This window comes from Notolabrus celidotus, chromosome 14 (assembly GCF_009762535.1).
Source record: "Notolabrus celidotus isolate fNotCel1 chromosome 14, fNotCel1.pri, whole genome shotgun sequence".
In the NCBI taxonomy this organism is placed as follows: domain Eukaryota; kingdom Metazoa; phylum Chordata; class Actinopteri; order Labriformes; family Labridae; genus Notolabrus; species Notolabrus celidotus.
Genome location: NC_048285.1, coordinates 26,231,854 through 26,245,428, shown reverse-complemented (window position 1 = coordinate 26,245,428; position 13,575 = coordinate 26,231,854). Strand labels below are relative to the sequence as shown.

Genomic DNA, 13,575 nt, shown 5'->3' with positions numbered 1-13,575 from the left:
GGAATCATTTGAAAGGATTTAAGACCTGATGGCATACTTGAACAAGCTCTCAGTGTTCAGGCCGGTTGTCCTCTTACAGTTCAAAAAGGGACACAACTGTTCCTGCCCTGAAAATAAACAAAGTCCAGTAACACTGACTGCCACCATCCTAGCCCTGACTTCCTGAAGCACTATGAATTAATTATCATCTCCTGTGTCCCACACTCACTGGAACAACTTCAGTCAACACAAACAGCAAACAGATCAACCAACAGCATCATGGTCATAGATATCTACATAGCTTTTTCCCACTTGGACCAAGTAAACACTGTTTGAATGCGAACCATTGACTATAGTTGCCCTTTCAATGTTACTGTTACCTCAAAAGTTGTCATCAAGCTCAGTGAGAAAGCAACCCCAGTTCTTAACACCAGCACCCCTGAGGGTTACTTGTTTAACCCCTTACAAAATCAACTACATGACCACCAAAAGCTCATTATCATCAAGTCACTCAATCAGCATCCAAAAAGGAGAGGGGGACTGACTTCTTCAGTAACATCCATCCTAATGTCACCGAAGTGAGAGTAGCTTATTGTGAAGCAACAGAAAGAACCAATTAAGTTCTCCAGTCATGGGACTACAGTAACAAATTGGTAGTTCCAGCTTCTTGTTGAGGTTAAACATGGACTCCAGGATACTCTGCAACTTCTGCAGGAGCATCACTGAGAGGTGAACAGGTTCATCAAAGACCCGGTCACTGCAGCCACTTAATGTTCTGCCTGCTGCTGCAGAGCAGAAGGTACCACAGCTTCAGGTCCCAAAGCACCAGGCTCAAGTGCAGCTTCATCCCTCAAGCCATAAGACTGTTGAGCTCTTGAGCTCTCAAGCTCATTACCATGTCACTGCCACTTTACTGTATATACTGCCACCACTTTTAACAGCATCATACATCATTTTATTTAATCCCTTCATTCCCTAGATTTTAAAGGATTCCAATATCTTTTATAACAACATTCACTCTTGTACAAGCATGATTTCCTATGTTTTGTTATTGAGCCTTGTTAGAGTGAGGCTTCACAGATACATTTGTGGGATATTGGACACTCCATATCTTTGCAGTTGAGCAGAACTTTACTTTTTAAGACTAAAATATCTTTATGTGGACAAAATGACTTACATCCAGGGGTGGCAACACAAAAGTCAGACATTTGGATGAAACCTTTGGATTGGTTTAGAATATAATTCAATGCACTAACACAAGATCTTTCAACATACATATCTCATTACTTATTTGCTGGTACCACAAAGTTTTTCAAGATGACCTAAAATTTGTATAAGCTTATACCAATCCAGCAGGCATGCCTCTTCTCACTCCAGGATGGCAGCAGGTTAGCATCAGCATCATCTAAATCTGGCCAAGTGAGCATTAAACTATGACAGGATAGTCAGTGGGAAGGTTTCAGCAGAGAGTCTGAGGTCTGGGGGAAGCTGGAGAGCATAATTATCAACGATAATGCCTTACAGTAAAAGAAGCAGCAGACTGAGTGTGGAGGAAGAGTTGGGGGTGTCGGTGTGGTTCTTAGGCCTGAGTTGGGATGGCAGGATGTTAATAATAGTGGAATAGTGTTTAATTAGAAGACCACTTCCCGTTCGCACCTCTTCCCAGCACTTCACCCCCCGCCTGTCTACCGCCCCACACTGTTCTGACATCCCTGTCAGCCCAGGTCATTACCCAGGATTTTTAATGAATTTTGGGCATGTTTTTCTGTCTGCCTTACATCTAATTAGCTGACAATAATGTATCGAACTCAAGCAGGAGCTATATATAAATATGCATGAATATGCAGCGAGAGAGAGGATGACACCTCTCAGAGCGGAGTAGTGTGCAGTCGCTCTTGCCTTCCCTGTTAGTTGCAGTTCAGATCAGAGAGTCGACAACAGAACCTCTCAACTCCACAGACACACACGTGTAAGCTTGGTGCTAATTATCTGGCAAAATCTGCTGTGCCTGCTCTTTGCTTCAAACACAGCGCTCCCATGAACGGTGAAGTCTACAATGCTGAGCACTACTTTAGGTTACCAGGTATTCTTAAACAAATACGACATACCCGGGGCCAGTAATAACATGCTTTTAGCACCACTGACACATAAAGTTTATTGATCATGAGGGATAAACTTTAAGTTATAGAACTCTAGTGGAGAAGAGATTCACACAGATTATAGATTAAAACTTCACACTATTCTCAGCAGAAGGAGGAAAAACAAATCATAATCTATTTAACAGTTGGCTATAAGACACAGAATGTGTTATTTCTATATCTTCAGCTTCTTCATTATTGATAGAAAACAGAGTTTTACTGGGGAATGCTTTACCTGCAATAGTGTTGAGAAACATGAGGTATTCAAAGTTGGATATCTCTCTCCTCTGCCAGCGCTGGGTCATGTTGGATGCTTTGAAAAGTTGCCGAGGGGTGGCCATGGAGATGCGCCTGCAAAAAAGATTTCAGACAACAGGAGACAGATACTAGAATAAAACCTTCACAAAACCTTGAAAGAATAGAGCACAATACCAATATTTTGAAGAGGAGAATAATAACTTTATCACCATGGGTTAATTCTGTATTTACTTGTAGTAGGTTGATAGCTGATCACAAACAGAGCATAAATAAAATGTCCATCTTCATCTAAGAGACTTATTATGGCTTCTGCTGAGGTGGTATCCAAAGTTCAACAGCTTTTATTTTAGGAGAATAAATAAAAGGGAGCTGCAAATCCAAGGTCCCACACAATTTTCACTTAGTTAATTTACCAATGTTTTTGTAGGATGGCTTCCTTTATATGCAATAACTGAATGTAAGACTGAAGGAAATGTTTGTTTTCTAACAGTGTGCAAACAGGCCTGTTAGCACTAAGGGAGTCTAAAGGGAATCAGTGGTTTTCTCTGTGGTCAGTGGCCTGGCTGCAGCCCTGCTGTATAGAGTCTTCTGTCAGGGAATTAGGTCAGTTCAGTCAGGGTCAGTGCACATCCATTGCAATGACTGGACCAATGAGACTTCAAATGACTCTGCTGCAGGCCGGGCTACACAGATGCCCCAACACACAACTCAGTGGAGTTAACCTCAGCCACTGAGGACTAAGATATTATTAGAAACTGTGTTAGTAGGTTTTTTTTTAGTGTTTCGTGAGGATATGTGATCTACCTGGCTTGTGGAAGACCATAGCTGGTGCCCACTCCCACTCGAGGAAGACTGTAGACCACTTTCTTTACTGTGGCCTGGTCTGGGAAGTTGAACATAACCGATGCTGTGGAACAGTGAGAGGTAACACTTAGTGGAGGAGAACTGGAGAAGCATTGATTCCAAATGCTGTAATTGGCACTCTCACTCACTTCTGTTGGCCATAAAGACTTCTATCGCTGTGTTCTGCAGGAGGTGGCGTCTGGTGAATACTGCTCGAATCTCACTGAACATCCATTTTCCATGCAAACCCTCGGTGTATGCTAAGACCTAGAACAGGAAGAAACAGAAAAGAAAAATGTATAAAAGTGAAATAAAATCAGACACCATTGTGGGTTAGAGCCAAGGACAGTAAATGTGACCTGAAATGCATTTTTAAAAAGAGATATAAGTGTTTCATATTGTTTGAGTGCTTCACTATTGAACAAAATTGCAGCTGTTGCAATTTTTATTATTCCTGTCTTCTTGATGGACACCACACCTATAGATGGTTACAGCTCGTATTCTCATAACTTTTCCATGGGTCTTATTCAGAAAAGAATGTTACAATATTATACTTCATACATTTATACTTCTTTACATATTACACAGATTTAATGATAGAATACAAACTATTTCAGATGGCACCTTGCAAAACAACACGAGGCACTCTCAAATGTTTCACATCTCACCCAAAGCAAGAGGTCAAAAATCGCCCCACTGGTTTAGCGATGTGTAAATAATCAACAACAATCATCCTATCAGCAGAGTGAGAAGACAAAGGATCATTAGTGTATGTAGCACCACTGTGGCAGCAGTCAGATCCACACACAGGAAACCCAGACAGTTGTCCTGACAGGTGAGAATAGTCTCACACACCTCTTCCCCTTCCCTCTATTTCACTTCCCTCTGACTGAACAATTTTGTCCAAGTATGAGCCGGGTAGCAACCTTATCAACTCCCCAGGTCATAATCACACATATGTTGGGGCTGAGAGGGAGTGAGAGAATAAAGATACAGCAGGGCAGTAAGGGGGTGAGGCCATACAGTACATTACATCGCGTGGGGAGGTCTGTATATGTGTGTGGGGGTTACAGAGGTTGAGTAGTCAGGGAGGGACGGGAGGGAAGCCAGAGTGAGATGTTCAGCTGGGTTAGGTCTGATGCTAATGCTCATTTAAAATAGTGACAGGCTGGAAGAGTGCAGCGCGAGCCTAGCTGCCTTAATTTCTCCCTGGAATAGCTCATGCCCGACCTCCGTGCCACATCCAAAATCTCTGGAGCTCAATTAAAATTGGATTAGGTGGAGATGGTGGATGTGCAGCACAGCATCTCTGGTGCTCTCCTCCCAGTAATGCCCCTGCCTGACACCTCTGCAACCCCCAACTCAAACAGTTGTCATAGAGACAGCAGGGCCCAGAGGAGGCAGTGTGCTGACAGGGGGAGTGGAGAGGAAGGGAGGTGAGATGGAGGGACGCTGAAGGCGGACTGTTGAGGGCCAGCAGCAGCCCACTCAGAGGCAGGGTAGCTTTCATCCCTCCTCCTGCTCTGCAGCCAGATGTTCTGGAAGTAGTCTTCTGAGTGCAATGCTGAAAGGCAACTCAGGCAGATATGCATCACGGGAAAACTACAACAGCTGACTCCATCAAGGGAAAGGGGAGCTGCTATTTGAATACATATTAAGTTATCTTGATGACTAGAGACTTAAAATGTCTTCTCAATTATTGGCAGTCTCTATTCATTCTGCATGTCACTGTGTCATTTTAACAGTGCAATGACTTTGCTTACTAAAAATCTCCTTTAGTGATAAAAGTCTATGAATAAAAAAACAGACAACACAGAAAGCAATAAAAAAACACAGGTTTAGGAAGCATACACTTCAGGTCCCAATGATTGAAAAGTACATCTAGAATAGCTATTATGCGGTTACTCTTAACTTACCATCAATAGAATAATATTTTAGTACTGGCTGTTTCTTGTTGCTCAGTTGGAGAGAACTTGTTTTTGCTACGACAAAGTACAGGCCAAAGGGCGAGCTGTCAACAAAAGAGAGGCTAAAGAGGAGAAAAAAGAGCTGATTTCAAACAGCCCAGATCAAAAAATTTGTCATAACAACAAAGCTTTGGTCTAAACCAACACACAGGGGCCCCTGTAGACTTAGAGATTTGACAAAGCCCAGCCCTCATTTTTGGAGGCCCAGCTGTAAAAAATGCCATTTAATGAACCTGTCTGCTGAAGCTGTCCCCTGCCTGTCAGAGGTGTCAGCCAGTGACAAGCGCTGGGGACCGCCGCCTCCAGTCACAGACAGGCCTGCCAGCTGGAGACTTCGGCCCCAATCTAATCACGCCACCAGGAAGGGACCGGCGCTCTGCTCTTGGTCTGTCACGCTAAGGGCTGGGGGAGCAGCGAGGGGACGGGTGGAGGGGTCTGGTATGGCCGTGAAGCACAGCCTTTTGTTTCCACACAGGTCCCTCCACGCAGGCTCATTAAGAGCTACAGGCGCATGCGCTGCTCTGCCAGCTGCAGGGAGATGCGTATGTCTCCAAAGCATAATAGCCATAATGCAATTTAACGTCTCTGTCCTCTCTTTCCTTTATATCCTTTCTCTTCTCTGCATGGTTTGACAGGGGGCAGGCTGCTTTCTGCTTGTGGATCACCGCAGGTGGAAAACAGAAAAATGTTGCGACAGATGAGATGAGAAGAGGCACAGGTGACAGCAGTGTTTAGGCTGAAACTCATATACAATAATGTGCAAATGCTCAAATGGAGAACATACTTAAAAGCGATAGAAAGTCTCTTCATGCATGAAAAAAGATCCTAATCATATCTGACTTCCCTATCGCTTTAACCCCACATTGCCTGAGACACTATGACAGAAGTTATTAATAATTCTAACGAAGCATTTTCTCTAAAACCTGATGCCATTTTCTCCCATATGAAATACAATCCCTTCTATTGCATTTATAGCAAAACAGAAAAATAATATAATTCAGTGAGACCTCCAAGCCTGCATGACTGATATATTTATATGAGTCTGTGGAGCACTCTGACAACCTGGTATCGCAGCACCTAGACTCCATTCTTCTAAGATTTGTCTAATAGGCTTCCACAATAAAGCCTCACCACTGCAAGATCCCAGGCGGCCGGAGAGAACGGGGAGTGGAAGAATAAGGGGAGGATACGAAAGGCAGTTTCATTTTGAGTGATATGACTACTCCCCTAGGAGCGAGTGGGATGGATTTCACACATGGCAATTTGGAGGATCAGCACACACTGCGTATACTGTATTCAATGGCTGACCCCAGGCAATACGGGCCAAGTCTGTGAAGAGGTTGAGCAGTTGGCGAAGGCAAAGAGGAAGCATAAAACTCAGTAACAGCAAGAGCAGAGAGCAACATTTGGATTAGTGGGAGAGCATCTTCAGCCAAAGGCAATGTGTTAGTCTGGGTCATGATATTATATTTATTTTATATGTATGAATTTAAAATCGCACATAGAGAGAAAAAATGAGCAAAAGAGAAGAAGTTTAGCAGGATTTATAAAAATAAAACTAGATAATGTTCACGTTGAAATATGCTCTTACTTACTCCAGTGTGAAATTAACCATGTAGATATGTAGTTTTGGATTTAATTGCAAACATTTTCAAGTATTGGCCATTTTTGCTCCTATCCTAATACAGAGGAGGTAAATGGAATCTTATTTCATTGAAAAATAATTTTTCAAAAAGATGTAAAACGTTAGACACAAGTTAAGAATGACAATTACAGGGGGTTCTTTCAACACTTTTTGTCAGTGTAAACTGTTTGGAGGTACTGACCCTTTTAATAAAATCAAGTACTGAACATATTCTCTTTTTTTTAATTACTAAGTTGTTGTCAAAAGTAAATAAATACAACAATATATCATATCAAACTTAATAAAGCTCTGCAAAGAGTAACCATGATGTGGTAAAATCCAAACTTTTTTATTTCAGCTTTAATCCACTTCACATCCTGTAAAGATTCATAACGTGTGCCTAAGCATCAAAGTATGTTACTCGTCTTATCCCCCCCTTAATGTGACAACTGTTATGCAGTGTAGAAATTCAAAACTGTAAAAGATTCCCACAGATTATGAAAAAAAAAAAAATCTGCATTCCGCTTGGTTCCCCTCTGTGAGACCCATATCTCAACTTCAATAAAGTAGCAGGCTCCTAATGCAGGTATTGGGGAAAAACAAGACTCAGATTTGCATAATCAGTGTCACTATACATTTGGGTGGTAGCTGGAGTGTGGCAAGATGACACAGCTTGGGTGCTCTGGCAAGACCAGTGGGATAAAGGAGATGAATATGCATTAAATATGCTGGCAGTTCACTGCCCCAAATGTCCAGCCAAGTTTGTCAATAACATTTATGTCAGGAATGGTATTTCACGCACATTAGCAAGCCCTGCAGCGCTGTCTTCAACACTGCCACGGTAGGACAGGTGGGAGGAGCCGCTTTACTGGGACGCAATCTCTTCTTCAAGAATCAACGCTCCTTAAACATTCTTTATCAGTTTATGTAAAATTATAAAGCCTCAAGAAATGTAATAAAAAAAATATATCCAAACGGATACTTAGGATTTAAGTTCCCTGCAGTGATGATACACAAAGTTTGGCATCAAGCCACATGATGCCTGCAGAAGGTTTCTGAGAGGTTAGAAAAACAACCAAAACCAAAAGTGTATTTTCTACTTTTATTCAGAGTTTGGTTCATGTGTATACAAGTGTAGTAGAAAACAATGGACAATGTATTAAATGTAATTTTTTTAAATACAGAAATTCATGTATATGATTGACATTCACATTATACTTTGTTCCTTGCACAATCACACACAAGCATTTCTTTGCAGATTACATGAACCTTCATCACTTTTTCTGATCACAATACCACGTTCACACCACGACAAGCAGTAGGCTTTGACTGAATAGCAAATTACAGAGGAGGTGAATCATATCCCTATAGGATCATCTTACTATGGGATTCATTACATGTGTCAATGCTGTTTAGTCTGTTTGAAACATGCTGTGAGAGTAAATTATCCAACCACCTTCACTTTGAGAACAATCATTCACCCTCATTAATTATCTTCATGTTTTTAAAATACTTTCACATTTTTTTGTAAAGATGAAAATATTGCAAATTAACATTCAAGCCAATGATTCACCCTTGTAACTCTGTTACTAATGAAGATTAACTGATTCAGCAAGCACCAAACATAGAAGGGGACACAAAGAAATGAAAACATACATATGAACATGACCCACCCATGGCCATGTCCTCACGCACACAAACACACTCTGTGAGCACATCATCCAGATAAACAGCTTGAGGATGCCTTCACTAAGGAGCTTGAGAGAAGCGATGCAGTCATTTGGTATGGGGTCTTTTCAGCAAGCTTTTCCTAATGGGACTTTTTCAGGGACTTGTCAGCCTTAAGATGACTGAAATCTTCCTGGCCTGAGTACCAGGCTTCCTCTGGCTGCCACAGAGAGTGCCAAGCGGATCGCTTTAAATCCAACTTTTCTTATCCTCCTTTTTTAATGGTGGTGTGTGGGAGGGACGGCTCAGAGCAAGACAGAGAAGAAGAGAAAGAATGAGACAAGGATGGAGAGGCGGAGAGACAGAGGAGGAGAAGGACAGAGAGAGCAAGTGGTTAGACGAGAGGGCCTGATGAGCAATGAGCGCTTCACTCGTCCTCAATTAATCTTGTCTCTCTACCTTTGCTTTGGCGCTTCCCTCAGCACCAAGGTAATAACAGCAGCCCCATCCATTATCCTTTTATCCCTGTTATTCACAGGGAATTGCTTAATAATATGTTACAGATTTGTCCTCCTTCGTATAATTCTTTCTGTCATTCGTAGTATATCATCTGGAAAACACACAGCCCCCTTTCTGCTGGACGCTCTTTGAGGATTATCGTGGGTGACACCTTCAGGATGCAGCCAGAATCTGGAGCATCATTTTTTCAGGCATATAGTGGAATTACCCTGACTTATCTGTCATTGCCAAAAGCACAACAAGCCATTCAGGGCCAAAGCAAAGGTGGAACAGGTTCTTATCAGCTCCTTTAAACGAGAGCGCTTGTAAATTTATGCTAATGAAGGCCCTTTGTCATCCAGGCTCACCCCTTGGGGCTGAACGGGGCTTGCAGGGGATGATAATCTGGCTGTTGAGTGCACTTGATAATTTGTACTTTATCCTCATGTAATTATATAGTTTAAATCTTTTCACCAATACTAATCCTACGACTTGAGGAAGTGTCTTAACCATGTCCACGGATCTTAGCAGCACTAGTTAGCATGCTCTGACTCTCTCCCTCTCTCGCATAAAATCACGTAGGAGGAGAGGCGCACTGATGTAATTACTCTGACTTTCTGTAGCCCGTGCAATGAATCCTCATATCATTTTGATCCACCTTAGCAGGCAGGCAGAAAGCCAAGCTAGCAGCCTGGGGGTATGGGAGACAACTCAGGGAAGGTGAAAACATTAAAGCACGGCTGAAAGAGCCCTCCCTTTTTTTTTGTGGGAGAGAGATGGAGGGAGATCAGGAAAAGGGACTGAAAAGAGTTAAGCAAGTGCAATAGGGTGGCTTTTAGGTCTTTTTGCTGTCCAAGGGGACTCCAGGCCATCCTGTGTGCCTGCCAAAGCCGACAGCCCTTGACAAGCTGCTTGGCGTGCTGTAATTTGACTAATTACACTGGATTAGACCATATTAATGCAAGCTGTTTTCTCCAGGGTCACTGACCCACCCAGTGAGTCCCCTGCTAGTTTACCCCATTTGGTGTAAACATACCATACACCAAAAGAAAGCAGTCTCTTTGTTCCGTTCAATTATGAAAAAAGACACTTATCTATATCCCTGACAATATTTTTATAATGAGAGTGTGTTACAAAGCATCCAGAGCAGAGAGAGCTGTGAGATACAGCCTGCACTTTCCTGAGGCACATCATCACAGGATGCTTTGATAACTAACAGAATGCTTTTCCTGTTTCATCTCTCTGCAGGGAAAGAAAAACAAAATAAGGACTTTTATGAATCTTACAGAAGTCTAAGAGTTCACAGAACTCATTTTTAAACATGGAGATGGAGGTAGAGTGACTCAGGAGGGTCTCCACATGCTGACGACAACAGTGTAAAATTTCATTTTAATTGTACTTTTATCTTATCAAAACATCAGGATGAAATCTGAGTAATGAGGCACTGTTTTGTATGTGCGGTTTGGTCTCTAAATTGTTATTCTGAGGAAATAGTGTGTTGAAATAAATGATTAATATGAATAACAAAGCACTTCATTTGATCTGATTGTGAATGAGTAGATATAGTCAGAAAATCAGAAAGAATGGCGAGTTTTCAAAGGAAAGGAGGGAAACCAGTCTTCATTTGCATTTGCAAAACCCAAAATGAAAGGGGGGAAATGAGCCATAGAATATGTGTGTTTTAATAAAAGTGCTCTCCCAATTGTACCAAATCAATTATAGTTCCACACAATGGAGAGGCAGCTTCACTGTTTGTATGTGCTCCTCTGCCTTGAACATGGTGTAATAATAGTCTTAAACCAGGCATTATACGGACAGAATACCAAAGAGGCTTACAGCCTTGGTTTCATGAAACATTTAGGCAAAAGTTCCAAGGGCTGAGGATGATGAAAGAAGGTAAGCTTGAAAATGGGCTTCTGGGATCCACAGCCCTTATTGTACAGAAGTCACATCAAATTAATACTGAGGGCCATTTGCAGCCTTTCTTCTCCTGAGCTTTTCAGAACGGATTAAGCTATGAAAACTCAGAAATTACTAAAGCACCTATTAGGCATTATGTTCACCCTTTCTCTTTTTTTCTCTTTGAAAGTCATTGAAAGTGCTTTACTTCAATTGTACTTCAATTTCCTGACTTGTTTGCACACATGAAAGAAGGGAGTTTTATAAATGTGTCATATATAGTTCCTGCGGCATAAGGAACATATCCTTGATAAAAGATATTTATTGTTATGTGTTTTCAGGTATTCATCAATTATCATCACATGTTGACCATATTTCATATTAGAACAAAATTAGGAATCATTTTGGGGTCTTTATTTTATACAAATAACTTTGTAGTATCTTGATTTGACGGTGCAGTTTGCAGTATTTCAGATGCCTATGAGATTGTTTCCATCCAGATGAAGGCCCAGTAGTGCTAAGGCTCTCTCAGGCTCTCCGCGCACCTCTTTGCTCTCTCAATACCTCTTCAAAGAAGCGCAGGGAGTGCATGAATTGTAATTATGGCTCCTAACAGGATTCAAGAGCGCCCAAACGATGGCACTTGAGAAACAGGTCGTGTGGAGTTAAACGGCTGTCAGACACTCAAAGCTCCACAGCATGTGAACAAACCCACAAAGGCTGGACGTGTCCACCTCTAGGGCCCTCCTACCCACTTTCCCTCTCATAGCAAGAGATTAAAGATCAACCAAGGCCCCTGCATAATGCCCTTCTGCATTTACTGATATATCCCACATTCAAGTTTCAAGGCATGTTACAGGTTTCCTGGTAAGACACTAAAAACTACAATTAAGTGCTGCACATTGTTGACTGGAAGCATTTGATTAGTGAAAACCTGTTGTGTTTAAAGAAATAAATCCTTGCAGCAAACAGAACAATGCCAGATGAAAATGTGAGGGGGAAGCAAAGGTTTGTGAGGGATCAGATAATTGGTACCACCTGAGAAACCATCTAACCACAGTGTCAGATTATCTCCCGACCTCGCCTTCAAAATAACGGAAAAGATCATCTGTGCTCCCCAGACAGTTTGAATGACTCACCGGGGCACAAGACCCCTTAGCACACATTAAAGAGACCAGCCCTCTCCAACTTCAGCCCCATCCTACTCCCAAAAGCACCCAAAAGAAACCGACCTGCAGCGTGAAGTCCCTATGCATGACCCTTATTAAACTCCTAATTGGATTGAGAGCCACAAGGGGAAAAAATTCAGCATCTTTCATTCAGCTGAGATTTTCTTTAGCATTCCTTCCAGTAGTTTGCCTCTTCAACAATAACATTAAAAATCAAGTCAGTGAAAAGTTTTTCCCTTTTCAAAACACCACCACATTTTCCAAAAATGGGAGTAAAGGGAAAACCTTTTTCACCTTACCCTTTAAGGCAAAGCACTATTTGATTTTCACAGGGTGCAAGTGACAGGCTGAAACAAAGCCCAGTGCTGGCCATTGTGTAGCCTTTCACTGTTGTAATGGTCTTAAAATGGCTACAAGCAGGGCCCTATTCAGTGTGACCAGGCCGCTCAGCTCTCCTCTCCATATCCAAGACAAACTGTGCTCCAAGCGGGAACTCTGAGGTCAGCTGATGAGTGAATGAGGGACTGAGTTCACTTATAAGCACAGTCTCTGACTATCAGTGCCTGTAGAAGTTCAGGCCACATTTACACTAATTATAGAGAATAAATAGTATCATAACAACAACATCAATCAAGTTCATTATGGAAAATAGTATAATGACAATAATTACAATAATATCTCATTAAGAAAGAGAATGAGAGGCAGGGGAGAATTAATAGCAGACAGGTGTACAACACACCGCAATTATGGAACCTGAAATTAGTTCATTGCCTGAAGGCAAACAGAAGAGAAAGGGAAGGTTGTAAGTGAGGGAGTGTGTGTGTGTGTGTGTGTGTGTGTGTGTGTGTGTGTGTGTGTGTGTATAAGGGTGGGTGGGGGCTGGTTTCAGGGGTGGGAGTAGGACTGATAGAGAGTGGCTCACTGACAAAAAAAGAATTGCAAATAAGCAAACAAAAATGTCTTAAATGTGTAAATTAGGGAGAAAAATAAGAGGGAAAAGCAGCTTTTCCCTGCAGACTGGTGCCTTAGATGAGAAGGGAGCAGCGAAACGTGATCAAGGGGAGCCGTGGAGCGGTGCGGCAGGCGTCAAGATGAGCACTCAGCCAGCGAGTGGCAGCTTCTCCTTTTCCAGTCAATCATTCATTACAGAGCCAAGTGCGGTGGAGGAGTGCCTCCTCTTTTTGACCTATCATATTACTGCCTCTGTAAACTCCTAATCCTCCCTTCGTTAGATGGTGTCAACAGCCGACATGCTCTCACTCTGCTGCTGCACTCCCTGCTCAGACACCTCCCAAGCCCTGCCAAGACCACAGAACTGACACTCTAATAAATACGTTTGAAATGTAACAAGGTAGAACCGCGCAACTTTATCCATCTGTTTCTGTGCTTGCCTCCATCTTAGATTTTTTTATCATAAGGCAGACAAAATTCACTCAGCAATTAGCTTATTTTTCCTTTATGTTTTGTTATAAATTTCAAGCTCCCAGTTCACAGTAAAAACAACACTTGGAAAATCTGACTTCAGCTCTTCA

At 42.0% G+C, this 13,575-nt stretch overlaps 1 protein-coding gene across 1 annotated transcript in view; it reads right to left on the bottom strand.

Moving 5' to 3' along the window:
• Positions 1 to 13,575, bottom strand: part of nbeab (neurobeachin b) — a 203,060-nt gene that overhangs the window by 33,859 nt on the left and 155,626 nt on the right. Inside the window, exons 41-43 of the mRNA XM_034701544.1 lie at positions 3,368 to 3,485; positions 3,180 to 3,282; positions 2,353 to 2,468 (exon numbers count right to left, since the gene is read on the bottom strand). Coding sequence (XP_034557435.1) covers positions 2,353 to 2,468; positions 3,180 to 3,282; positions 3,368 to 3,485 — 337 coding nt within the window. The remainder of the gene's footprint in view (positions 1 to 2,352; positions 2,469 to 3,179; positions 3,283 to 3,367; positions 3,486 to 13,575) is intronic.